General features: G+C 40.2%; 3 protein-coding genes across 9 annotated transcripts; 1 reads left to right on the top strand and 2 right to left on the bottom strand.

Moving 5' to 3' along the window:
• Positions 1 to 172: 172 nt before the first annotated feature.
• gltpa (glycolipid transfer protein a) lies at positions 173 to 8,006 on the bottom strand. The gene is made up of 6 exons (XM_069138688.1): positions 7,933 to 8,006; positions 5,662 to 5,891; positions 2,321 to 2,379; positions 2,096 to 2,229; positions 1,848 to 1,998; positions 173 to 1,756 (listed from the first exon to the last, which is right to left on the bottom strand). The coding sequence occupies exons 2-6, from the start codon at positions 5,762 to 5,764 to the stop codon at positions 1,583 to 1,585; spliced, it is 621 nt and encodes a 206-aa protein (XP_068994789.1). The 5' UTR covers positions 5,765 to 5,891; positions 7,933 to 8,006; the 3' UTR covers positions 173 to 1,582.
• tchp (trichoplein, keratin filament binding) lies at positions 7,441 to 12,737 on the top strand. Of its 3 annotated transcripts, none has more exons than XM_069138685.1 (13): positions 7,441 to 7,589; positions 7,944 to 8,138; positions 9,298 to 9,508; positions 9,615 to 9,671; positions 10,013 to 10,081; positions 10,484 to 10,657; positions 10,749 to 10,861; positions 10,949 to 11,015; positions 11,103 to 11,275; positions 11,356 to 11,437; positions 11,530 to 11,715; positions 11,833 to 11,976; positions 12,083 to 12,737. In XM_069138685.1, the coding sequence occupies exons 2-13, from the start codon at positions 7,948 to 7,950 to the stop codon at positions 12,113 to 12,115; spliced, it is 1,500 nt and encodes a 499-aa protein (XP_068994786.1). In that variant the 5' UTR covers positions 7,441 to 7,589; positions 7,944 to 7,947; the 3' UTR covers positions 12,116 to 12,737. The 3 variants fall into 3 exon arrangements, with proteins under 3 accessions (XP_068994786.1, XP_068994787.1, XP_068994788.1); XM_069138686.1 differs by having other exon boundaries at positions 7,441 to 7,740; XM_069138687.1 differs by having other exon boundaries at positions 7,582 to 7,593.
• On the bottom strand, positions 12,734 to 27,261 carry git2a (G protein-coupled receptor kinase interacting ArfGAP 2a). Of its 5 annotated transcripts, none has more exons than XM_069138678.1 (20): positions 26,874 to 27,261; positions 23,851 to 23,984; positions 23,379 to 23,491; positions 23,101 to 23,206; positions 22,929 to 23,015; positions 22,696 to 22,826; positions 22,497 to 22,591; positions 22,155 to 22,200; positions 21,651 to 21,702; positions 21,494 to 21,590; positions 21,273 to 21,370; positions 21,046 to 21,157; positions 20,819 to 20,961; positions 20,572 to 20,721; positions 18,428 to 18,676; positions 17,415 to 17,504; positions 15,784 to 15,866; positions 15,427 to 15,621; positions 14,424 to 14,487; positions 12,734 to 14,229 (listed from the first exon to the last, which is right to left on the bottom strand). In XM_069138678.1, the coding sequence occupies exons 1-20, from the start codon at positions 26,923 to 26,925 to the stop codon at positions 14,017 to 14,019; spliced, it is 2,310 nt and encodes a 769-aa protein (XP_068994779.1). In that variant the 5' UTR covers positions 26,926 to 27,261; the 3' UTR covers positions 12,734 to 14,016. The 5 variants fall into 5 exon arrangements, with proteins under 5 accessions (XP_068994779.1, XP_068994780.1, XP_068994783.1 ...); XM_069138679.1 differs by having other exon boundaries at positions 21,494 to 21,566; XM_069138682.1 differs by lacking the exon at positions 17,415 to 17,504 and adding an exon at positions 15,045 to 15,176 and having other exon boundaries at positions 21,494 to 21,566.
• Positions 27,262 to 27,456: the final 195 nt, after the last annotated feature.

Raw genomic sequence — 27,456 nt, 5'->3', positions numbered from 1 at the left:
GCATTTTATGAGATTTCATATTTTATGTAAAATGCTAGTCTTCAAAGTAATAAATAACTGGAGTTTTAGTTTTAGTGGAATAAAAAGTACAAAAGCTACTTTTAAAAGTAAAAGAAATATTAAGTATAAATACAGCAGAAAACAAAAATCATAGAATCTCAAAATTGCACTGATGCAGAGGACAGAGGCATAAATATACTGAGCAACAGAAAACACAAAGGAAATATGTAAAGATGTATAACAAGTAAATTAAGACACATTAAAGAAAAAATAAATAATTTCATTGCTGAACACATGATTTGTTATTATTTTTACTACATGAAGTGAAAGTACAAGATTTGTTATTTTTGCACTGTACACACACTGCAACATGATGCCACAATAGACATCAGACAAGCATTTTTTCCATAAATATCACATTTAACATTTAGCTGAACCAATCCTCTCAATAAACCATTGAGAGAAGATGGTTATGAAAAACGTTGTCTTCGCTCTACAATGAGGTTTGAAGAAAAATACACATTCAGTCTTATGTAAACACCTGAGAGAAAAGTGAACTGAAAAACACAGAGTACTAATGAAGCATACAAAGATATGGGCGTCCTGCATAGCAGATAAGTATATTATAGACAGAGCTGACCTTCAGTAATAATTAACATGTATTTCTCAATTAGCCTGCCTGATTTACAAGGTGGCATGTATAAAAAATATAAATTATTAAATGCAGAAAAGCTGACTTGTTCACTTAAATGAGCCATATCTCAAGCTTAAGGCACAAACAGGTGTTATATTTTAGAGGCCATTTACAACAGCATTCATACAGGGATTTTGTGAGCTATTAGAAAATATATGCCACAAAAAAAAAATCTATCCAACACATGATGGAGGAAATCAAACACTGTAACTCATGATACTGGTTAAACTGGTTATGTTTTAAATAACTTGTGAGGATATTAATTAACTTAGTACAATGTAAAGTAATATTATGTAAAATGCTTATTTAAAAGTAAAAACTTAAAATCCACAGAATTCATGGACAGTCATACAGAATTTGTTGGATAAGATGAAAAATGAGGGTCTTTTGAATTTTGATCCGTTTACTTCAAAATATAGCCCTATATTTCATATATATTATTGTCTATACATAATAAACTTATCAAAATCAGACATCTCACTCATTTACTCAATGCTTTTATAACAATTTTGTTGCTGGTTTCAGTTGCGCTTTGATTCTTTTCATTAATTTGTGACAATACTTTTAATTATCCACATATATATCTGAAGATATATAAGGTGACATGACTCTTCAAATGGAGAGTAAAGACATTCAGAGTTCAAATCTACAGTTGCTTTGGAAATCTTCCTACACAACAGTCAGGAAAAGGCATACAGAGAAAGCCAAAACAGGCACACAGACAATTAAAAGTGCACAAATATTTGACGGGTGACGACAGAATATTATAAATACAATCTCCCAATGAGAGCTGTCAGATGACCTGAAGGAGCCACGTCATGTTGACTGCAGAATGTAAAGGACTTTGTAAACGGAAGTGGCTCACTGAACGTCTTGCAGTCACACTGCTTAGTCAAGATCAGCATTCATCTTACTGTACATCTCGTAAATAGCATCAACAGTGACAGAGAAGTTGATTAGGAATTTTCTGATTTTTTCCAAACATTCTTCTTCCTTGACCTCCCGACCCTTGGAGATGGCCTTCAGGAAATCTGACTTATATGGAGCAGCAAAAACAGCTGCCTAAAAGAACAGATACAAATGCCAAATTCACACACAATTCTCAAAGACATAAATCTCTTATTAAAGATATGTGTTGCAGCTCTGAACTCACCTTGAGGAGCTGTTGCACCAACCAGCCATGGTACTTTTTGAGTGCTATTTCATAGGCTTTGGTGACGTTGACTCGAATGAGGTGTGGGTTGTTGTCATCCTTTTCACCATCCACGAGGCTCTGAAGAAAAACCTGGATAAACTTTAGACCCCTGCAAAAAAAAGAAGACAGTGATATGGATTTCTCAAATGGACTAAACACAAACAACGCAACCGTCTGTAAAACCTGAAATGGAAAAGTTCTCAGACCTTTTTAGCCACATGAGTGCCAATGTTGCTCCAACTTTGGGCCACTCTCCTCCATGCATTTCCTTCTCAGCCTCCACCATCAGCTGGAGTGTCTTGTACCGAGCAGGGTTGGTATCATAAACGGCCTTGATTTTCTATTTGGCAAAACAGTACATATTGTTGTATTATAATGTTATTGAGTAGAAGGGACAGAATTACCTAATATAAATGAGTAATAATACGTACTGTGATGTTACCAGTTATGTCAGCCTTGATTGGTGCAAAAATAGTGGAGCCAAGGCAGTCTGGAAAGGAATATTTACACAGGGTGTGACTGAGAATTTAAGGAATCAAAACCTGGACACAAGACAGATATAAAGAAAAACTACTGAGCTCATATGAGAATATGAGCATTTTTCAGAGCTTCTTGACGTGATTACGGTTGTATGGCTCTACCAACCAGTCAAAATGCAGTTTATATCCATGTCTGTCCAGACTCCTATAAGAAAGTTTTTACGTAAGTTCAATAAGGAAGATCTCTAACCTCGCGTCATGGTATTAAGTCCACCTCTGTGAATTAATCCTGTTGTGTTATATTCATCATCACTTCCGCTTTCCCATGCTGTCCAATCAGTTGTCATCCCTGTTCTTCAAATATCATCGTAATTCTGTCATTCTGCCTTTCAGACCTCCTGATGCGCAACCCTCCTTCTCTCCATCACCACCTGATTCATCTGGTTTTCCTGGGAATCTCCACGGAAGTTCACATCAGTCAACCCTGATCTCCTTCCCCCCAACCGGTCGAGGCAGATGACCGCTCACCTCTGAGCCTGGTTCTGTTCTTCCTGAAAAAGGGAGTTTTTCCTTCCCTCTGTTGGAGGTTTTTCTTCCTTTAAAAGGGAGTTTTTTTCCTCCCAGCTGCCGCTCATGTGGGATTTGTTGGGTTCCTTAAGTGCCCTAATATGTCTTATGTTATCATTTGGCGTGACATTAACACAAATTTCAAACTCTGCATACTCCACTCAACCACCTCCAGCATCTAGGCTCTGGGGGGTCCTGTCCTATCTCCTACATCCATTTAGGACATTACTCCACAAAGTGACCTCTCATCGTCGGTGTCTAACCGCCAAACTTATAAGTCAAACTGTCATTACTTCAATAAATCATTTCCACTCTTAATGATCTCTCCTTATTGAAATATAGCTATGCAGTGAAGACTTTGAAGGAATTTGACCAGTAACACAAAGTTGAAGCCATGACAGGAGACAATTCTTCAAATATAGATGTTGATGTTAAGAAACTACAATCTTTACAACATGGATGCTTCACACACATCTTCAACCTAAAAACACAGAAGATCTAAACAATCACTACAGGTTCAAGGTGGACACCCAAGAATAGTGTCACCAATTCAGCATCTGAACAAATGTGAAATATGACCGTTCCTTAGTTATGGCATCAGATTCAGAAGAATGAGACGGACGGATGGGACATATGAGGACACAGTGACCTTGACCTTTGACCTCCAAAATCGAATCAGTTAATCCTTAAAATGAAGTAGACATGCCTGATTTGAAGAGATTCCTACATTTTCAATCATGAATAAAGATTAATTTTAAAACTCATCATCATTACAAAAAATAAATTAATTTAAATCTTAACTACAATATTTAGTAGGTACATCATTAGGATTACAATAATATTGTTATATTTGTAAATCCCTATACAGTAAACTGGGTCACAAAGCTCTTGACCGATTCATTCAGATACTGTTTGCTAGTTCTCTCTTTAAAAAATATTTAAAACAAAATGCTGCACAAAGCATTCTAAATTTCTCAAACTGATGAAATTGTGTAGCTATTAAATTGAATCCTGGATCTATATATTTTATTCAATTTCCATTACGTATAATACCACTTTAGTTAAGTCATGTGAAAATACTGTTCACAGTATTAATATTGTTAACAACATTTGTGTTTTGGTGGCCTCTCTGATTGAGTGTTTCACGCCTGTTCCACCTGTGGTTTACCTGCAATGACAAGTCAAAATGTCTGCTGTGAAAAAGATCCAGTGGTAACAAAGTTCACATAAGTGCTAAAAACTATCTTGCGGTTTATAATAACACTATGATCCTGGAAGGAAAAGCAAATCCACGTGAATTATGCCTTCAGTATGTTCTGTTTCCAAAGCCACATCATCATTGTATTGTCATTTGGTGTCCTTTAATTAGGTTACGAGAGGACGTGAGCGTTTGATGGCAGGACTGTGAACAATGAGAGGTCTCGAGTCCCGACCACACACGGCTCCCGGTTGACCCGCTGACACAGCAGACAGCTTTCAGCCCCTGAGCTGTTAGTGGAGACTACTCATGACTAAATCCACTCCATTGTGCCGATGTGATGCATCGCCACAACACTGATGGTAGCGTATCTTGTTTCAGAGACGTCCTCAGTTTGTATGGCTCTCTGTACATTTTCCACTCTCCTCACAGTATAAAGGCTTTTGTTATAAATATACAGCACTTGTGGAAACTATAGATGGCTAATCAAACGAAAACTAAACTTCTAAATAAGATTACATCCCAATTAGTCCTCCTCTTGGGTTGATGTTGGGCCAGAGCCACAATAGGGGTTTGCTGAAGTCATAAAAGCGGGCCTACTTATACTTACAATATTCATTGAAATAAATATATACAGCTATGACAGGTAGAACAAAAGTAACAGGAGAGTGAGAGAGTCAATCACATACTGTCCACACAGGCCAGAAGAAATCTAATTAGGCAAAATCATTTAAACACCTGTGTGAATGAGAATGCAGGACTTTAATGGCCTGTAGGAAAGTTGGCACAGAAATTTCTAGGTCAGGAAAAACAATGGTGAGAAGGCGGAAAGCGCTTAATATCAACATCAGACTTGGTTCATCTCAAGGGTTTCACATGGCAAACTCAATAGAGGGACTGGCATATTAATACAGAATGAAGTCGCACAAAGATGCCCGGGTGCACCATGCCACTGGTGAATGGGCAAGGGGAACTCAACACCGTCCTAATCAATTTTCACAACTTAAAATCCAGGCCAGTGGATTAAATTATGCATGCTAAAGGATTGTGGACAGCTTGATGGAGAGAAATACGATCCAAAAAAGATTATCATTTGGAAAGACCGACATCATTTTGTTGCGCCTCATGGAAGTTTTGAGACAGATTTGTCCTGAGTACAAGTTTTGTCTTTTAATAATTGAAGTTCAACAAGAAAACTTTACAACAGAGGAAAAGTGCCATTGCCAGGGGCCAATTTTGAAACAAACCCTGCATTCTTTATGCTTTCTGTTAACAGCAGGACTTGAATTATACATTATTTAAAAATACAGAAACTATATCACTCACTTAGTGCCATATCCTGGCCTACTGTAAGCCTCTGTGAAGTCAGTCGTAATAAGCCCTATAACTATACATGTGTTTAGAAAACCCCACTTTTTCTGCAGTGTCTGACATCTTAGAATAATTTTTCATATTTATTTCTACATGACTTCCATACAGGAATGTCAACATGGTGTCTACGGTGTCACACTGTGAAAACTTTACTTACCAAAAAAGGGTGGAAGGTAAGACACAGCCTCCAGAAACGGTCTTGTTTCCACCTGCCTGTCAGCTGGCATCTGTCTGAACTGGTGCTCCATTAACAGAGCCATCTCGTTAGCCCCGACACAGTCTTACCTCTGAAATGATGGCAACAGGCTGTCAACCCTCCTCTGCGAATTCACTGTGACACCAGAAGAGGAGAACCACCTCGCTCTCTCTTTCTCTCTCTCTCTCTCTCTGACACACACACACACACACACACACACACACACACACACACACACACACACACACACACACACACACACACACACACACACACACACACACACACACACACACACACACACACACACACAGCCGTCAGCTCATGTGATCGCCTTGTTAGTGATAGATCCGGACAATCGCCGCTTGTCTGGTAAAGTGGGCCGATAAACGGCGCGGAGGAAGAACTGAAGTCCAGAACAAACCGAGAGTTCTGGGAGAGCATGTGGACATGGTGGAGGAGTACAAGTACCCGGGTGTCTCCATCGGCAAAAGACTGAGCTGGAAGACCAACATCAACGCTGTCTACAAGAAGGGGATGAGTCGACTCTTTTTCTTGAGGAAACGTCGATCATTCAATGTGTGCAGCAAGATGTTGGAGATGTTCTACCAGTCTTGTTGTGGCCAGTGAACTGTACTTCTCCGTAGTCTACTGGGGGGGGGGGCAGCATTGGAGCCGGCGACACCAGCAGACTTAACAAACAGGTTAAGAAGGCATGCTCCATAATTGGCTGCAAACTGGACAGTCTGGAAAAGGTGGTGAAGAGGAGGACACTACTGCACTACACCTACTGCAGGGACAGCGGAGCACGTTCTCCAAAAGACTCCTCCAGCTCCGCTGTCACAAGGACAGATACAGGAGATCATTCCTGCCCGCTGCGATAAGACTGTACAATAACTCACCTCTGGTCAAATCAATCACCCAACAATAACACCGTTGGTTGTTTGTTTTCTTGTTTGTTTAAATCCTTGCACTATTATGTAGTTAGTATAATTTAATAGTATTCTATTTTATTGTATATATTGTTAATTTTTATATTTCATATTTTTTACTCTGTTGTTTTATTGCTTTCCCTATATCTATAATGATGCTGTAGCGAAAATAATTCCCCTTGTGGGATTAATAAAGTATCTATCTATCTATCTATCTATCTATCTATCTATCTATCTATCTATCTAACACAAGAACAGCACCTGATGTGCTCTATCAGCTGACACTGGTATTGCTCTGCGTTTAATTAAATACTTCACTTTACTGCCAACTAATGGAGTTTTGAGGAGTATCCTCTTAGTTACATTTATTCGAATTTGTTTATATATTTTTTAATTATTTAATTTGAATCCCAGAAAAAGTGTAAGCAGTGATTCAATGTTTGGAACCAGATTCTACAGCCTTTTAGCTGTCTCATATTGTGCCATAATAATCAAAAACAACACACAGTGGTTATTATTATTGCTAATAATAATAATACTTTAATTATAATAGCTGAGAGAGAAATTTAGCCTAAATCACAAATCAATGTCAAGTTACATCATCAATTACTACGCCCAACTGTTATATTTTCCAATTTGGCTTTCTATTGAAGTTCATTGAAAACGGTATATAAGGTATCCAATAAATTACTGATTATAATGAAAGTAATGTTTATAGTTAGAAATGAAAACTTTTTGTTGGCTATGATTGAAAAGAATTCGTTTCGCGTTTCCATCCGTAAGTAGTTTTGACCTTTAATTCACCCCGTAGCGGGGGAGTAACTAGGAAGTGATTCGGTAACTAAGGAAAACTGGAGGGTTGAAAAAAGGTTAGTTTTCGACATGGAAAGGCAAAACGTCGACTGATTTTTAATAAACCCCCAGAGAAGACTATCCACCGTACCACCGAAAGGCTAAGTAGGTATTATTTGTAGAGCTACAACGTGCATATATGCGTTAAATATTGCTGGGGAGTGAGACCTATTTTTCGTTCTTTGTTGGCCCCTAAAATAACAAACATTTCAGGGGCAAAACATCCTGGCTATATAGCATTAGCAGAGAGACAAAGGTAAACGAATACTTCATATTTTCATCTAAATGAGTTCTTTTCAGCGTCGTTTTAACACAAATTATGTTCGGTTACGGTAGTGTTTATTCAGCCGAGACACTGACGATTTACTGGGAAAAAAAACAAAAAAAACAAGCAAAGTTAGTGAGGGTTTGGTTGGAGGATGACTGTTTTCGCGGTGTATTGTGTTACCTGTGATTCAGGTCCATGGCTCTGCCGACTTTCTCGGCCCATGTGCCCAGTCGGTCCCGTCAGCTGGCCGGACAGCTGGCCCGGCAGCGGGAACAGGAGGCCCGGTGGCGGCAACAGTGGGCGTTGCATGCTCAGTACTTCAGAGAGCAGAACGTCCGCAGCCAGAGACAGGCGGTGTGGAGCTCCCACCACTCCTACCAGCAAAGGTGACCACAGCCAACACGGACACGCGTTCATTTACCCCCCCCTAATCTGACACACACACACACACACACACACACACCACAGAAGTCCCTGAAGCATAAGAAAGATGAAGCCATTAAGTCGAAAGAACAAAGTATGTCCTTCTAGGCTGTAGAGCGGGAAAAGGCGGGTCGGAAGGTTTGTGGTTCGATCCGCCTCCTCCTGTCCACATGCCGAAGTGTCTTTGGGCAAGACACTTGAACCCCAAGCTGCTCCCGATGGCGTCCCATCGGTGTGTGAACGTCCTCCTGATGTCGGGCACCTTGCATGGCAGCTCAGTCTCATCAGTGTGTATGAACGGAAAACAGTGTAAACGCACTTTGACACTGATAAGGTGATAAAGCGCCATTCAAGGGCTTACCATTTACCATATTTTATTATGTTTTCTGCCTCCTTCTGTCCTCGAGTTGTTAATCGATATGATTATCATAATCTACTGCAGTATTATGATACCATTTCTCTCTTGACTGCCCTCACCTAAATGACAAAGTAATTATCCCATGTATGAGGTCTGTGTCAGATGTAAGTGACAGAAACTAATCAAAGGTTTAAAAGGAGACAATGATTTCCAAACGATTGCTCTAAGTGAATTATTATTCATGTAGTCAACACAGGTTTACAAGGATTCTGTCGGGAAACAAGAAAAGCTGATTCTCATTAGGTGACACTGCAGACAATAAGACTATACAACTATATTTTAAATGAGTATTTGTGCAGAGTTTTCCCTGAGTTTAAGAAAAAAATATGTTTTTCATAAAAAAAAAAAAGGAAAAAAAAAGGAATTTCACTTCATTTCTGACCATTACTATTACCATAACTGTGTAAACCTTTCCAACACATTTTAAAAAGATAAAGCAGATAATAAATAAGCAACATCCAAAACAGCTATAAGACAAATCTTGCTAAAGAAGTCCACTGGGGAACAACTACAACATAAGATCTGGGTAACGTCATTTAGTTTTTTCTGATGTTCTCCACCATGGTTTTGCATTTGGCGGTGCTCAGCACGGCTCTGGCGCTGCACCTTATAACGGAAAGGAAAACCCTAAAGCGTGTAATGTCTACATCATGTGAAGCTGCTTACCAAAGTAATTTTTTTTTTTTTTTTCTACTTTTCATCAGTATGTCGGCATACCATAAAGAGAGACTGAAGGAGGAAAAAAACGTGAGCCTGGAGCAGCGCAGGAACCGGCTAAGGGCCATGCTTCAAGAGGAGAAAGACCAGCTGGAGGCGGAGCTCCGGCAAGTAGTCCCTAACAGGGGTGCATTGGCGAGACAGTTTGTGCAGAAAACTGAAGAGCTTCGAACGGCAAAAGAGGAAAGAAGAAAAAAGGTTGTTGCATTGAATTGGTATCATATTACCTTATCAATAGTGGTCATGGTATTCTGTCATGTGAGCGTGTATAATCCCAGTTGTTTCTGTCTTTTATTATCTCAAGCTTGCACAGGAGCTGCTGAGGGAGCACTGGAAGAGAAACAACTCAGACCTACGAGAGGTAAGCAAGTTTAAACTATTGAGGCAAAAGTTGTCAAACCTCATAACTCAAAGCTTGGCTGTTGATGAAGTGATTAACGGCTTCAGGAATCTGGTGACCATCCCCATCTGTCTGAAGAGCTCAGCAAGTAGAGAAAACAGACACTTTTTTCCCCCAAGATGTCCATTTGATCTGGAACCCTATAGGGCTTGTGATGCAGATATTCCATGACTTTCTGTGAACCTGAGTCCAGTGTTGACTCAAGAGAATAAAATGTTGTGGTATCCCTTCCACTAGGGGTCAGGTTCATCAGTATCTCTGTCTCAGCTAAGTCACAACTTGGTCTTTTAATCTGTCTGCAGGTCGAGTCAGCATTACACAAAAATCATGTTTTGAGCAAATGGCAGGAGCAGATATCTGAGAAGAAACAGGTAGGAGAATCATCTACAGCTTTCAAAAAAAAATAGCTCCGTTTCTGTTCATTCCAGTGTTTGAATAAATGATGAAAAGTGTTTCTGACCTTTATGTCCTTTGTCACATTTGTGGTGAGTATGATACTCAATTTTATTTAAATTGTAAAGAAAACTCTTCCTTCCAGCCAGTGATGACGCATAAGATGCACAAGCCATTAAACTTGTCATTATCCTTTTACCTGACCAATTATTTATGCAACAAACCCCATTTTTAATTAAACAGTATTCTAGTATTGCGTATTCTGTGAGCACAGTATCAAGTCTGAAATCTACTCTGGTTAATTTCCTCAATGTGGTACATAATTGAAAAAGTTTTGACACCTACTATACTGTAAGTGACCCAGCTTGTCAAACACGCAGAAAGAAGAGGCAGAACAGAAGGAGAAAAGACGCTTTGAAAATGAGTATGAGAGGACCAGAAAAGAGGCTCTGCAGAGGATGAAGCAGGCAGAGGAGAAAAAGAAAGCAGAGGAGTGTACGAGAGCAGAGGAACTTCGCAACCAGATGGAAGAGCTGAGGCTGAGAGAGGAAGAGGTATTCAACTCAGGAAATGCAACAAATTATTTCTGCTGAAGAGTTTTGGAGATGCGTGTTTAGAGCATGTTTATGTTTTATTTTCATTCAGGCCACCCAGCTTAAAAAGGAGCAAGAGGCTCTGCTGATCCAGCAGTGGGAGCTGGAGAAGACAGAAGAGGAGAGGAGAAGTATAGAGAAAAGGCGAGCGAAGTCTGAGATGGGGTAAGGGAAGTTCTTTCTGCAAAAAAGTAATCACAAGTGTCATAATTCCAGTGAGACATTGGGCTCAATGGATTTGTGTTCCACCAGGCATTTCTTGATCCGTCAATATCGAGCTCAGCTGAGGAGGAGAGCCCAGCAAGTGCAGGAGGAACTGGTAAATGTACTTCTCCTGCTGAAGCTATATTGCATTTATCCATTTTTGGGGTTTGACATTGTCCTTGAAATCCTTTTTGAACACCAGGAGGCCGACCGGAAGATCCTGGCAGCCTTGCTGGAGGGAGAGCAGGAGGACAGGATGATAGCGACGGCACGAAGGGAACGAGCTATTGCTGATGCTGCCTGGATGAAACATGTGATTGAGGAGCAGCTTCAGCTGGAGCGGGAAAGGGAAGCCGAGTTTGACATCCTACACAGGTGAGCACCGAGATTCAGAGCGCTCCGACTCTACAGGGAAGGACTCCCGCTACTCCTAAAATGTATCCCATCTCTCTTAGAGAAGAAGCTCAGCGTGTTTGGGAGAACCGAGAGGCTCAGTGGGAGAGGGAGAGGAAAGCTCGGGAACGGTTAATGCATGAGGTAAAATTAGTTTCGAATGACTTTGACACTTTGAATACAATTTAAAAGACTTGATTACTGAATACAATCTCTTGTATTTCTTTCTTGGGAAGGTGCTTGTGGGGCGACAGCAGCAGCTGGAGCTGAAGATGCAGAAGAACCGTGAGGCTCAAGAGGAATCCCTGAAGAGACGAGAAGAGCTGATCCAGGAGCTGGAGCTGGAGAGAGAGTACAGACGGCGGGAGAAGGAGCAAGAGGAGGGCCGCAGGACAGCATGGATGCAAGACATAAACGCTCAGGTTGAAATAAATTGCAGTAGATGGCCATTTTTTTTGTCAGACATCTGAACTCACAGCACAGCATCAGGCTATATGCTTTTTTTTAATAAATAAAATGTTTGTGTGTACAATACGTAGGTGGAGCAGCAACACCAGGAGCAGTGGGAGGAGCAGTGCAGGATAGAACAAGAGGAGGAGGAGGACAGGGAAACCCTTCGAATCCAGGAGGAGGAGCTGGGGCTTGAGATGCAGAGGATGGCCAAGAAAGGCTATCAGGAGAAGGTAAATGATGAAAGATAAACTGCTGGACATTGATTCCTGTATGTTCATGTTCCAAGTTCCAAAATGCTCTTTAATGTTAAAATAAGCTTGAAACTGTCCCTTTCAGATTCACAGCAGACCGCGATCAGCCTGGACATAAGCTCCCTGCAAGACTGAGGTCAAACTGAGTTTTGAGATGTATATTTTTCTGTATGTTAGCTGTAAAGAATGGGTTAATATCTTTTTTTTGTCTTAAAACAATATTCACATGCTCATATGTAAATCATAACTGCTATTTTGTCAGCTACACTTCCTATCAATACCAGCCATGAGGTTGTCTTTCCGACACGAGTCCAATATGAAAGAGGGGGGACAAAATTCAGTTGTCAGTCAACTTAAAAAAAATCAATTTCAGAGCTCATCATATGAAGTGCTATTTTTTTCTTTTAGTTCCTGGACAGTGTATTTTTGTTGAACCAGTGACCTACTGTATCTCACACTGAAGTCATGTTGTGATGGAATGTTTTTGTGGTCAGTGTGGAGAGGATGAACAATGCCATCAAACAGGAGCTCTTTATCAGTAAGGGATATTTATTCTTTAAAGACAGATGTCTTGTGTCCTTCGGTGCCTTTTAAAGGATCAAACATTCATGTAGGTTATGTAGGCCATAAATTGTGCCATATTGATGTTAATTTAATATTGTTTGTTTGATGTGTACATGTGTTTTTTGCATTTTTTTTTTTTGTTTGTTTAAAAAAAATAAAACTTGCAATCAAATCAATTCAGCATTTTGTATTAATCTTAAAGGCAGCGAAAGGTGAAAACAAAATCTGGCAAACCATGAAAAGCTATATTTATAAATTAAGTTTATTTAGAAAATAATTATTTTTCTGAAGTGCAGCTTAACAGCTGCATCACATACTTCCCTGCACTCCATTCAAGCACAGAGAGGGACATAACTTTGATCAGATTTTAAAAATGGAAATGAATTCTGAAAACACTTGTGAGGATGAACATCGGGTCGAACAATAACACAGGAGACGTCTAGTCGAGTTCTATCCCATTTGTTGCACATTAAATACAAAACCAGCAGCAACGGAACAGAGCACAAAACACGTGGATGTACAAACAGCCTGGCTATTAGCTCTAAGTATCTCAACACCACCAACAGTGAAATGGCACACAAGACTGCAGCAAACAGTGCACTGCGGAGCCTGTTAGAAACACCAAATCATTATAACTCCATGCCACAACACCTTGGTGCTGGTGAAGAATAAAACTTGGCCCCTGAACAAGTGTTACTTGCATTCATTGGCTTGACTAATGGGCACACATAAACATCTGTAATAACAGCACCATAGACCGGATTGCACCTGAACAGGGGACAGACCACATAAATAGCAACAAACATTGGCATTGCAGAGCTACAAAGTGTGCAGAAACAAAGTTCCCAACATTTAATGGCAGTCAACTAAATGGTCAGTTTGTCTTTGAATATTAAACTTTACAGTATGATGATGTGTACACAGTGCAATAAATGAGAGGAAGCTCACTTACCTACACGACTGTTTATAGTAGCATCCGATAACGATGAATTCACGACTCATTTATGGCTTTTCAGCATCCATGTGTGGCTTTGGACTGCTAACATTAACCTGTGTCATCATATTGATTTACTGTTCTGTGCTTAATTACTTCTCTCAATGCAATGTATTGACAATATAGACTGCTGGAAGTTATTTTGTAACTCGGAGCAAGTCCTACTCTTAATTATTTAAGAGTAATCTACAAACAAAGAGAGCTGGAGGTAATTATTTTACCTCAAGAGAAATTGTGCTACTATTATAGCTGGATATACCCCAGTAAAGTTTCTCCCTTGACACTCAGATTTTGTCCAATGTTGTCTTTAAATATTGTCAATACTTATTTATAAATAATTTTAAAAAAACAAAAAAACAACGCATGCATATACCACAAATACAAAAAAACAAGAAAATCATTAAAAATAGATATAAAAACAAAACTGAGATGCTGATGGCTTTGGAGCCCTGTAAGTGCTCTTAGTTGGTATTCTCCTTTGTGGTGATGGTGACAAGCTGCTTGGCGGCCTTGGCAATGTCATAAGCACATTGGATGACCTGCTGGGTGACCAGCTGCATGTCCGGTCCCGGGCAGCCTTCTGAAGGCACCGCCTTCCGGCACTCGCTCTGAAGCCGACATGCACTGGAGGTCAACAAGCGCAGAGAGCCTCTCACAGTCTCCGAGCGAGGCTTCTGCAGAGGAAGGGTAATATATATCAACTCCAATGGAAAGCGTATGTTCAAAAGCTTGTGTACATTGGTGCAAAGAAAGGGGGTTTAATTCACATCAGGTATTTGTGTTTGCGATGCCTCAAAAATAACAAATGAAGAAATAGCTGTTGGACCGATCCATTGTCTCTAAGCAAAATAAAAGGTTGTTTTCCTACCTTAGGAAAGAGGGCAGCCATTTCTGTTACAGCCACATGTATTCTTTCTGAGCAGGGTATGAAGCTGTGGAGCAAAAGATTTGTAGATGAGATTCACACAGATCTCAAAATTATTTAATTATACAAATATAACTAAAAAAAACATTTACACAAATTATAACCATAAACAAATATTGATCAAATATAGGCAAGTTGATATATAGAGAAAGGTACTATTTACAATTCACAACACGCCATGCATCATCATCTTCAACTTCAGGTTAACATGAATTAAAAAAAACATGCTATTCAACAGACATTTTTAGCATTGTAAGCACAAGACAAATGTATTCTTTAGTCAGTTCTGTATTTAGAAATTATGGCTACACTATAGAAACATCAACCTGAAAAATGCAAGTCATTGCCCAGATGGTACTTACCTTTTCTAACTAACTAAAGTTGGTGCTTGAAGAAAAAAAAATTAAATAAAGTGGTTTTAAACATAATATGTTCAAGCATGCAGTGGCACATCGAAGAAAAAGAGACAGCTTGTTAGCAGGTGAGACCGAACAGAAGAGGAGACTGTGTGAGGGAGAGGAAAATAAAACTGTGCCTGGGAGGCAGGGACAGAAGCCAGAGTACCAGGAGGTGGGGTCAGGGGACCGGAGGCTGAGCGGCTGAAGGGGCGAGGAGGCCTTCTCAGCCCAGGGCACCAGAGTGCTGAAACATCCCAGGCTGTGCCTGAGGCGACGCACACCCTCACGCTCACATGGTCTGCGCACAGGAGTGTGGGGATGGGGAGACCAAACCAAAACATCACAAGAGAGGAAGTAGACGGAGGGGGGAAGGGTGAAAATAGCAGAAATAAAAAGGGAAATGACAGGACATAAACGCAACCAATCGAAATAAAAAATAATGATGAACGTAAGATGAACTTTCGATTTAAAATGGAAGCAAAGAAATGAGAGCTAACATTCAGATGTGAAACTGATGAAGAAAGGCCCTTTTGTCTTCCCATTCTGACCTGTCATGTTTATTCTCCTGAGCAGCTCGCAGCAGCTCCTGGATATTCTTGGTGATCTGCTCGGTTTTGCGGATGACGTCCTCTGTACTGGGAAGCGTCGGGTCTGATTCCTTCTCCAGATCTTCCAGCTCAGGGATAGAGCTGCCCTCTCCCAGCCAGCCGCTGCTCCTCAGCCTCCCTTTCCTGCAGAAACCGCTGAGGGAACATCACGAGAAATCAAATAGATTGCCAAAACTACTATTTGTAGTTTTTAATAATTTCAGTATACATGAACACCCCTTGTATTTAACGGTCAGAAAAACTTCTTTTCATTGGGAACGACTTAGTATAAACTATCATTCTGGGTGATGCTCTTACCCTGAATCATCCATCTCAGACTCATTGAATGTGTTGTCATAGTCACTTTCCGGCATGCTGCTTTGCTTCTCTAACTTTGAGGCCTGAAATGAAGAGGGACAACAAAAAAACTGATGTGCAAGAAGTGCCACATTAATGACGATATAAGTCACAAACGGTTGTGGTGAAATCCCAGGTTCAAACCGTGTCAAATTAATCAACAAAAACATACCAGGTAAACGTACTCCTTTCTGTTGGCTGTGCCAACATTAAACAGGAAAACAATGTCAAAGTGGAGCATAGAAAAAGTATAAGTGAAGCAAATGACTGAATAACAAAAAGGCAATAAAGCTGTGAAGCAAGAGCACGTTATCAATTTAAAGGATATAGGATTAGTAAAATGGATGGTGCAAATTTCAGATAGTTAATCCACAACATGACATATTACTTGGGCTAACCTGCTTAAAAGTGACCGGTATCATCTTCCAAGTGACTTCATCAACATCACGTGACAATATGCTGATTTGTGCGTGAAAACTTTTGAACTCTTGAAAATGTCGATACTAATTAGCGACAAATGGCTGGAATCATTACATCAGAGGAATGACACACAAGCATGACTCATTCTCCAAACTGAAAAAAAAGTAAACCCAGAGGATCTTTATTTTAGGAGGGTTCAGATGAGTTTATACGGGAAACTAAATCTCACACAACACTATTCAGCTTATCTTCACACCAGATACTGTAGGGTTCACTGTGATCCGAGAGGTTCACTGTAACTTTATACGGATTCACCATCAGACTCAAAGCTACATTTAAAAACAGGAAGCTCAGACAGACAGTCATGCCACAGCAGGCTTATCGTGTCCAACATGTTCATACTCTGTCAAACTTTGTCCAAGAATCTCAACAAAATCTTCTTCTTGAATGCAGTACAAAATGCATCTCGGCACAATTATGTTTGCTTTAAAATATGTGATCTGCTCATACATGTTTCGATAAGTCTCTGATCTGCCTCAGCAGATCATCAATCTTTTTAGACTGCAAATCCCTCCTGGACCACCACAGTGTTTGGGTGTTGTTGGAGAAGAGAGCCAAGGATTTGTTAAGAGGAAGGATAACAGGACTTTGTCTTTATACTAAGAGTAAATAATAAACACATTAAACGATAAACAACTAAATATGTATAAAATATTCATTTAACAAAAAAATTGGCAAAATGCAGAATTTGGTTCCCTCTTTTTTTACAAACAGGTGATATTCTTATTTAATCAACCCCCCCCCCCCCCCTAACAAACTTTAGACAGCCAGACTCTTTTAACACAGGTTTCTGGAGCACAGAGAGAAGAGATTAAAATTAGCAGGTGCTGCATCACAAAGCGCAACTCTTTGCTCAACGTTCAGCAGTCAGCCAGAGGTTTGGCCTTTATGAAACCCCACAATTCCACTTGTTTAGCAGAGCAATGAGGATGATGATGATGAAGGCAGGTGTCTGCTGGTGAGGGCAGCCAGTGGAGGGTTGGCTCATGCATCAGGGCAGATAAGGAGGACAGAGGAAGGCGAGGGGAGGAGGAGGAGGAACAGGGAGAAATGTGCTCCAAGTGGATTTGCTGCGCCCCACGGTTCGTGGGCGGAGTGAGGATGTACTTAACCTTTTGAGCACTGTCGTCCTTCGACCAAGACAGGGTGGATGGAAATGAGGGGAGGGATGAAGAGGTGGTCACAAAAGCGCCCTTTTCCGTCTAAAGACAGGGTTCAAATCACATTTTGAGACACAGACTTCTTAACTAAGAACTATTAAAAAAAAAAAAAAAAAAGCCTAAAAAAAAATCGGAATGGAGAGTAGACGTCCCGCATGTCTCTTCAAGCCAGTTGTTACTGAATCAGATACTGTATATAATGACAATGGAGTTGATGGAAAACACTAACTGTGAAATGAACAGTAAATTCAGCATTCACTTATTTCAGAGGGATGAACCAAAGACAAATCCTTGCTGTGTACAATGTATTCGAGTGAATTGTTTTTATACATCATCCTCCAACATTTATTCCTCATTTCCTTTATGAGCACAGTGTCTCAAAAAAAGGAATGACTGAAGAGGCTGGTAGGTAGTTCATCGAGAGAAGAGTAACAGAAAAATACAATTCATAAGCTCTATTTTAACTACATACATGTCTCATTTGATTAAATTAGAGAATCGAAAAGGATGAGAAGGTAAAGTGAGTGTGTGAATTTATCATGCATTACAAAAACACAGAGTATTTGTATGGTAGTTTTAATGCTTCATCAACATAAAACACAGTACAAACCTTCAGAGTGTATCATATTAACAACATCTTGCACAACTAAGTTTTGATTAACAAAGGCAGCACTCCCGTGAACAACAGATAAATGCAGATAATGTTCGCAGGTTTCTGAACCGGTCAAAATGGGATGTGACTGGCTATATCGAAATGCATAGCATTGTGCTTTTTGATGACTCAGTCTCTGATGCAGAAAAAAAATAAAATTACCCAGCGGTAAATGAGGAAAAAGGAAAAACATGGGGGGGGGGAGGGCAGAGGGTAATGTTTGCAGACAGGTTGAAGACATGAGGGAAAGTCATGGAAACAGGGCAGTGGAGAGGAAAATGGCAAAGGAGAGCAGGGAACAGGTCTTACTTACATGAGGTGGGAAGGGTTGCAGGGTGGGGATACCCTCCTCTGGGTAGGGAGTTTCCCCTTTAGGGAGATAGGGCTTCAGGCCTGAGCCGGTCTCATACATAGACATGGGCCGACTGGCCCGCGCAGACTGCCGGCGTTTCAGGGCTGAGGGGCTGGAGGGGTCAGGGTAGTCTGTACCGCTGGGGATCTGATAGATATTGGTTGTGACCTGCCGCCTGAGAGACGTGTTCTCGCTTTGCAGAGATTGCAGCTGGAAGAGACGGTCAGCAACAAACTAAGAGGCGCTCTCGGCAAAGAAAGCTTTGTTCCCTGATCTGATCTGTTCTTTACAGCACACCAATTCAGCTTTGACCCCACTGTTTCTCTCTCTATATATATCTTACAATTTGATAGTCAGCTACTGTCAGCACGATTAAAGTCGCTTAACTCTGCCAAGGTTTGAATTTGTCAGAACAAAATACATCTTTGTGGAAAACATATTACACAATTTGAAAGCCTTTCCTTTTTATGGCATGTCACCAATACACAAAAATTGAAGCTGCTTCAATGACAACGAATCAGAAAAATTCATGGCTATGAGAAGAGACATATTTTGACAAGTTTTAGCTGAGCATAACTGCTCTTAAAGGAAAATGTAACCCAGTAGATTTTTCTATAAGAAAAAAAAATATTCTGCAACAAAATCTACAATGCTGAATATCCTTAACTGATCATCATCATTGTTATTGGAACAGCTCCAGATTCAGTTTACTTAATGACAGCATCAAGGGGTTAGCAGCTGTGGTGGAGACAAATTCATATAAATAAGGTTCGTCTGAACCAGAATTTACAGGAGTTACATGAATTTGTTTTGGGGGGGGGGGATTTTCTCTTCAGCTAAAAATTGCAAAGCGAGTGGTAAGCAAGCAAAAGATTGTTGTGCAGGTAAGCAAAACAGGTGCAGTTAGAGTCAAAGATGACGTAGCTATAGTCTAGACAGACTGAATCAAGATTTATGACAAGATAAGAGGCATTCAAGAATGATCAAAAACAACAAAATGTGGTCGAGAATAAACTGCCCTTAAATAATGCAACCACTTACATTCAATAGAGAAAAAAATGTGGACTGGTCAGTAAAAGAGGGAATTCAGTCGGGTTTAGTTACTAAACTCTTGACAGTGTTTCATATAGGCTCTGATTCAAATTAAAGTTGAAGATTTAATATAAAACAAAATATGGGAAACAACTGTCCTTTGAAAAGGTCATTTGTAACTTTTACTACGACAATGCATCATGACAAGCTGCGTTTCCTGCATCTTTATCTTAGCGTGGTATTTGTTGATAATCTGTTTAAACACAAGTTAACTGCAGTGAGGGAGTATGACCTCGAGTGAAACCAAGTGACTCAGTTGTAGCTGTTACATGACTTTAACATATTTAGCCAAAAGTTGTAGCTTCCAAAATAGTTTGGGTTTAACATGATTCAAGTTGAAGGACAGTACCTATATTTGAGCCAAATCTCAAACTTAACATATAACATATATTAATCAGCCGTTCAGTGTAACAGTGTTTCAAGTACTAGCTGAGGAGTATCGGTTCTGTGAAATTTCTGTGAAATGTGACCACTTAGAAAATATGTTAAAGAATGAACCCACACGTACTAAACGATGTTACCAAAAACAACAGCTGTAAATCATCCAAAAACACTCTATGCAGTAAACAAAGTATATGTGATGAAGCAAGGCACACGCATACAATTTCAGTTAGTCACTATGTATTATGAAAGGATTAAAAACCACTGTCAATTACGTCATGCTTTTTCTTAAAACATGCTTGTTAGCAACATTAACAAACAATTAACAAAAAAAAACAACAACAAAAAAAAAAGTGACCAAACTTTTTGTTATTAAATGGAGATTCTAAAAATCAACAAAGAAACAGACACAAAAATCTCCAGTTTACATTCAAACTCTGACATTGAACATGCTGGCCTAAACAGAGGGTGGACCATCAGGGTGTCACAGCATCTTGCTACAGAGAGCTCGGCCCTTATTACAACCCACAGGTCGGCCTCCACACCAGAGGAAACACCCCCCCCCTCCCCCTTTCCCCTCCCCGGACCGGCCCCCGGTGTTAGTGATCTTATTGGTGGAGCGCGGGGGATACCTTTTTCTGCATCAGCCTCAGCTCATCGCTCAGGTTGCTGTTGGCTTTCATGAGCTGCTGGATCTTGACTTCAGAGGCAGTGAGTGCGTTTTTCACCTCCATGTATTCATGCATAGTAATAGGGCCATCTGAGAGGTCAGAGTCCAGACTCTGTTGGAGAGAGAAGGTAAAAACAAAGTGGTAAAGGCATCAAGAGAGAGAATGTGCATTTCGGGACTTTAATTTTGTGAAGGTAACATTTAAATACCTTGGTCCTATCTCCTTTGCTTGAGGGAAGCTCTTGATCTGTATCCTCATCAGATGCCACACTATCATAGTCAGGCTGGTCATTGTCCTGGCTATCACTACAATGTCTTACAGCCATGCTCTTCAGGATGAGTTCAACATTGTCTTGAATCAGAGTGGAAAAGTTACTGCCTGACTGTGCTACACTACAGTGTTGATAGGATTATGGAACGACATGAAGATACTCACCTTTGGGGCTAGCTATTGAATTCCCTTGTTGTCTTCGCTTAGCATCACTTAATATGTCGATCACCAGAGTTGCAAATTCATGTGCATTAAATCTTGCGAGTTTCTGTCGGCCCTAATATAAGAAAAACAAAGTCACATCAGCAGTATTCAACCAAACTTAATCTAAGGAAATGTGTTCAGAAGGAGACAATAAAGTGTTTGCAGTGACATCAGATCAGCTGGCTTGCCTGGTTTCGTGTTGATGAATACTCTGGATTGACAGGAAGGAAAGGAACCACAGTGGTCTCCGTAACCAGGGTGCTGTGATTCTGTGTGGCTAACCACACTGCAAATAACAAGTTAAGAATTAGATCAGTGGTGTTTAGAGGAGCAAGTGTAGCTGCGACACTAGTGTGAGGTCAGGCCAATCCAGATGTCTCCAGTGGACATTGGATTAATTTGACTTTACCTGCATCGGTCTCGCGTCTGTCAACTTCATCGTATACATCCATGGCCAGCTCCTCAAATAAATGATTACTGAGCTGCATGAAAATTTGGAAAACAAACTAAGACTTACTGTAGGTTAGGGGAGAATCTCTAAAATCAAAGACTTAAAAAGTACTTACAGACTGCAGTTTCTTCTTTGCTGCCTTTGCCAGTTCTGATAAATCTAGACTGCTGCAAACAGAGGATAACTTTTATAAACATGTGTTGATCAATTGTCACTGTAGGTCATGCACACTTTCTTGTGAGTAATACTTACATGTTTCTGATCCATCGAAAGCAATTAAAAAAGATCAGATGTATAATTTAAATTGAAAGAGCACGTTGATTGTTCTACAGTGTTTTCCTCTGCTCTATTGTTTGTTTGGAATCAGAGCTCAGAGTTACAGTTGTTTGGGATTACATTTTAATTCCTGGCACTGGGTCTGTTTCTTCTGACACAGACAGTAGATACTGCAGCAAGCTTAAATAGCGTGTCAAGACAGGCCTCATTGCAAAACTACAACCGTAAATAACTGCCTCACTGCCCTCGCTTGGTTGGCTCGGTATAAGTCACTCAGTAAGGCAATGTTAATTCAAAGACAGCCGACATACATCATGCTGACTTACAGCTTCTGCTCTCTTACCTGTCGGCCAGTTGTGGAACAATGAAGTGCTGGCCGTTTCTATGATCTGAAAGGAACAACAAAAAGGTTCTGCATGAGTGACAAAAGTATAGGGAATTTAGAAACTTTCTATTGGAAACAATTAAAAAATTTGTACATGGGGCCATATTTATGAGGCAAATTAAATACAATGAGCAGTTGTTTGTTTTTTTAAATCGGCTTGAAGTGACACTTAGTTTTCAGGTAACTTGCTGATCACAGAAAAGTATACCTACACTTTTCTCCAATAATGTTGAAACCACACACATGAACATATTCTTTGGCCCACGGTTAGTTCAATTACAGATCTTTCTCATTGCATACCTGCTTTTCTCCCACACAAGTAAAACGCCAGTCGATCAGTGAGTTCGTACTGAATTTCCACCAGCCGGTCTGCCAGGTCATGGTGGCCGGCTTCTCTACAAAGACACATATCAAAAAATACAATTTCACTCTTTCAAAAAGATAAATTAGAAAACCACAATATTTCGTGTAAGGATTATAAAAGAGTATATAGGCTTACCTTGCATAGTCAATGGGAGTTTTGCCATTGCTGTCTGGTGCTCCAGGATCTGCCCCATAAACAGTTAACAGTTCGGCCTGAGATACTTGTCCTGCCTTTGCAGCTACGTGCAAGGGAGTGTTTCCTTTTTCCTGGAGATGAAATTGATCAAGATGACAAACCAGTACGAGTACAAATCTACAGAAAAGTAAATGCAATCGTGAAAGTGTTGGTTTCAAAAATAGAAGTCTTACAGGGTGAAAAAAATTTGCTTGTGCTCCCAGGGACAGCAACCTCAGGCAAGTCTCCAGATTACCTGTGCGTACACTTGAGTGAAGTTGCTGAAAAAAATATATTACAGTGACTTGATAAAGCGTAACTATAAAGTTTGTATGGCAACATGTTTCCGTTTTCTCCTATAATCACCTTGCTTAGATCCTTGGCTGTCGAGCTGTCATCCTCCCGACATGGCATGCGATGGACAAACGCCAGCATTTGATATTTGGCTTTTATAAACTCTGATTTGTTTGGGCTTTGGGAGCAACATGAAACATAGAGGTTCAAAAAGAAAATAAGAGAGGCTGTGAATGAGCAAGCAGCTCATATCAGAGTATAAATATACGTCCTTTTTTTCCCCCCTTATTAAAGTAACTGCTCGCAAACAAAAAGGTCTCCACAATTATTTTCAAATGACTATGACTCACTGAAGTTTGTCCTGAGGGATGGGCTTGCGTTTTCCACTCATCACAGATGCAGGGTCCAGAAGGGAGTGTTCCCATATTGAATTTGCACCATTGCTGTATAATGTCTGGACCATCTGGGTGAAATGAAATAGCAACCTGTGAAATGTGCCTCATTGATTTAGACTGTAGACTGCTGACCGGCTATTAACAATTCCCTTGCCGAGCAGCACTTGCTATATTTGTACAAAAGCAATACACCTCAGCGGGATCTGATGTACAACTGGTCTTCAACATTTATCTTGAGCAAACTTACAGGCCTGCTGAATCTAAAACTGCCGTGATACAGATGTCTGCAAATGTAATATTATCTCAATGCATTTCAGGGGAGACAATTCGGTCTCTAAACACTATAAACTACTACACAGAGAACAATTTAACAACCCTTAGTACAAGTGAGTATAAATACACGTGATTTGGGTTTGGGCTTATTTACCTGTAGCTGCGTAGGAGGCCATGGTGTGTGTGTCAGGTGGCGGACTTGGGAGCTATGTCTGCCCAGACTTCGATGAACACTGCAGCACTCATCGCAGATCAGCACACCCCTGTTCACAGAGGCCCAGCGAGGCTCTGAGAGGGAAGAGGAAATCACAAAGTCAAAATCATGACACTTGAACAGATCGAATTGATAAATCACACCTGTTTAAAGGTGCAAACTGAGGAGCAACTGAAAGTGCAGTATCGTGTCCGTCAGCTCTGACAGGCTTGATTTGCTCTCGTTTTATCTGTAGACAGTCAAAGGCGAGATGGTTAGAAATGTAGGACAAGTCATCTCTCTTTCTCTCCATATTCTTTAGCACCATTCAGCGTGTTGATGAGCTGCTGTTAACATCGCACTTCTTCTTTTTCTCGACATAACACACGGGACCCGAAGAATCTCATATTCATGGTGTCGTAAACTGGTTTGGTGCTTACATGTAAAAGCTGGTGATATTCCACATGTTTATTATTGTCAACAAACCCAAGAAATGAAATCCATAATTAAATAGATATTAGTGACAAGTACTGCCTGTTTAGCCAAAGTCTGATAGCGTTTATTGTTTGTGTTGTAATCCTTGACCTCTCTGAATTTTTTTTTCTTTTTTTTTTTTTTTTAAAGGCGAGTCACTCTGTTGTACTATGCTGCTGTCAACTCCACTTACATCCTGCTGCCAGAAATATTCACTCCAGCACCAAATGCGTATTAATCACCAGATTAGAACAAATACACTTGTACCTCCTGCTTGAGTAACATTTTGTCAAAACATGTGCCCAGCTGTTTTAAGAAATGAATGCGGCTTTTGAAAAAAAGACATTTAATATTTTGAACGTATTTTAAAATTGATGTCTTTATTGAGATCAAATATAGGCTTGGAGCTGATGACAGATGAGACTACGGAGATACAAACTAACGAATTGTTGGTTTCAGTTCAAAAAGGAAAATACAGAATACAGAAAGTCTTATCCTTTAAAGCCTCTTAGTGCGAGTGACCAGCTCAGACTAATGAAAGCATTATTTAGGTTAATGTAACAATAAACACATAACACAAATAATATACTGTGGCCTGTAAAATTGAAGTTAGTCATCTAAGGCCTATCCGAGTGCAGACTTAAGTGAAACCACACCGTGCATTGTGTAAAAAGGAAGTGAACAGTTGTAGGTTGAAGCACCTCCCAATAGAGCAGCTTCCTCTTTTAAAACATGGGAAAGAAAATAACAGACAAATGAAGAATTTTAGAGCTGCGTATTCAGGGGGATACTGTGAAAAATAGAGACAGAGGGCACTTACAAGTTACCATATACTCTGTGACCAAAATAAATATGTTTACTTAACCTTGACCTATTTAGCAAACTTCATTGTGTACAAATTTCACAGAGTTGAACAGTCCTCCATCTGTACCGAGACTCTTCCTGACAGCAAACTTGTCATGGCCGAAAACACCGTAAATTCATGTGACACTGCAACAACCAATAAACTGCAGAGCAGATAGAGTGACTGGCACTGTGACAGGACAGACACTGGAGACAGTAAATGTTTCAGCAGCAGCTGAGGCGCAGGAGCAGCAGCTGCACGGGGGTTGCCGGTCAGATTCCGGCTCCCGGTCCACTCTTTTCAGATTCTCCTTCTAACAACTCCCCACCAAGACCCGAGTGTTAGTGCTGACATGCCTCCTTTACTCTTTCCTCAACAAGTGCTGCTAAATTTAATAGCACATCTTGAAGCTCTAAAAATATTCACACACAACAACTGGCAACAGCCACATGGCAGGGCAATCCAGGCCAGCTGCTGTGGAGACCGCAGGGTTAACTAATTTGAATGCCACATGAGAGACAAGGATCTGAATACTTTGCATACCTGTTGTTGTTTTTCATCGAGCCAAAAAAAAAGTCGACGAATGTTTTGAATTGGTTTACACATTTCTAAAAATGAAAACAATGCATGTTCTTCACTTACAGTATAGCATATTTATAATACATTGTGGTGTAACAATAGAAAAATAAAACCTCTTCTGCATTGAGACTCTGCATTCAATTCATTCAGCATCCTGTTTTGCTTCCTGTGCTTGCCGAAAAACATCACGTCAGTTCTATATAAATGGGACTTCTGAAAGTACCTCAGACACAGTTGCAGCAACTTTTTTTTGGGGTTCAGCTTTCACAGACACATTTGATTGTAAAAGCTTAATTACATTTTTCTCTCATCCCTAAAACTATTTGGAACAAACAGAACTGTAAGAAGACGCTGTTGTTAGTCTGGTGTCATATAATGGACACAGGATTAAGTGGTCTCATCTGGAGTAATACATTTAGTGAAAATTATTGCAGGTACTGGTGACAGGTTGAATCTGAGACCATCTTAAATTTGGGTTTCGGAGGTATAATTGTAATTTTTACAACAAGTTTTCAACGTTCAATCTTTAAAATAAATCCGTGGAAGAGACAGCCATGCCTTTAAGAGTCGTCCCATGCGGTCGTTCTTTCATCAACACAATTAGTTTAGCTCAGTGACACATTGAGAACATAAGACACCACCTCAGGAGACCAGAGAGATGGACCCATGACTTGTTCTGGACGATGCAGTCATCCCAACTGGGCTTCAAGTATGACAGATAGCTTATATAGTGCACTGCCCTGCTGCTCCAGGATAACATTTCATAACAGATGATTATATTCAAATTTGCTGGAAACTTCTGCTTTGACAAACCTGCTTTAACACCCGTGCAATAATTATAAAGACACAAATCAACAATCCTTTCCTCATTATTTAATAAAAAAAAAAAAAAAAAAAAAAGAAGAAGCTTATCATTAATGAACAACACTAACAACTTGCTGTGTGAAAATAACAGTAAACTGCAAACCTCCTCAGTGATCTTTAAAGAAGGAAGCTGCGAGGTCCAGCGCTGATAATCTGATTTAATCCAGTTTTGGTCACTGAGGGACCAAATGTCAGTAGAAAGGGATGATGTGAGTGTACTCACCAGGAACACTGCAATCTGCGCAGACCTCAATGTTTCTCAGCCGCTTCGACATCCTTTTACTCGGGAGGAAATGCCTTTCAAAACGAGTACAGTACTGTGTCCGTCAGGCTAACCATTGATTACTCTGTGGAGATGCCTTCCGCGTTAGCTAGAACGAGCTACTAAAAAAAAAACAAAAAAAAAAACAATCCAAACAACGACCTACTGCTTTACTTCATTTAAACGGTTTGTGTTTTGGGCTAGCGTGTGCGTTTTACAACCATTGTAACATGTCCACGCATTTCTAAGTATACCGTTGCTTGCCTGCAAATTAGCTGTCTTAGCACCCACCTAACGAGCTAATTAGCCTTTTGCCCATTTGGTAGTTTGCTGCTGTCTGTAACAGACAGACGGAGCGAGCTGCAGGGCTCTGTACCCTCGGCTCGGTCTCACAGGAAGTACACGTCTGGTAGTAGTAATAATAATAATAATAATAATAATAATGACACCACCTTGTGAATTTGGGTTAACCGTTAGGCAAATTAAAATCGAGGTTTTTTTGTTGTTGTTGTTTTTTTCAAAAGCGGTGAAGAATAAAACATAA

The sequence above is a fragment of the Embiotoca jacksoni genome, unplaced genomic scaffold, assembly GCF_022577435.1.
Source record: "Embiotoca jacksoni isolate LCO1_2020_lvr unplaced genomic scaffold, fEmbJac1.0.p SCAF_8, whole genome shotgun sequence".
NCBI classification, from domain to species: domain Eukaryota; kingdom Metazoa; phylum Chordata; class Actinopteri; family Embiotocidae; genus Embiotoca; species Embiotoca jacksoni.
Note: the sequence above shows the minus strand (reverse complement) of the source record. Positions and strands in the feature narration are given on the sequence as shown.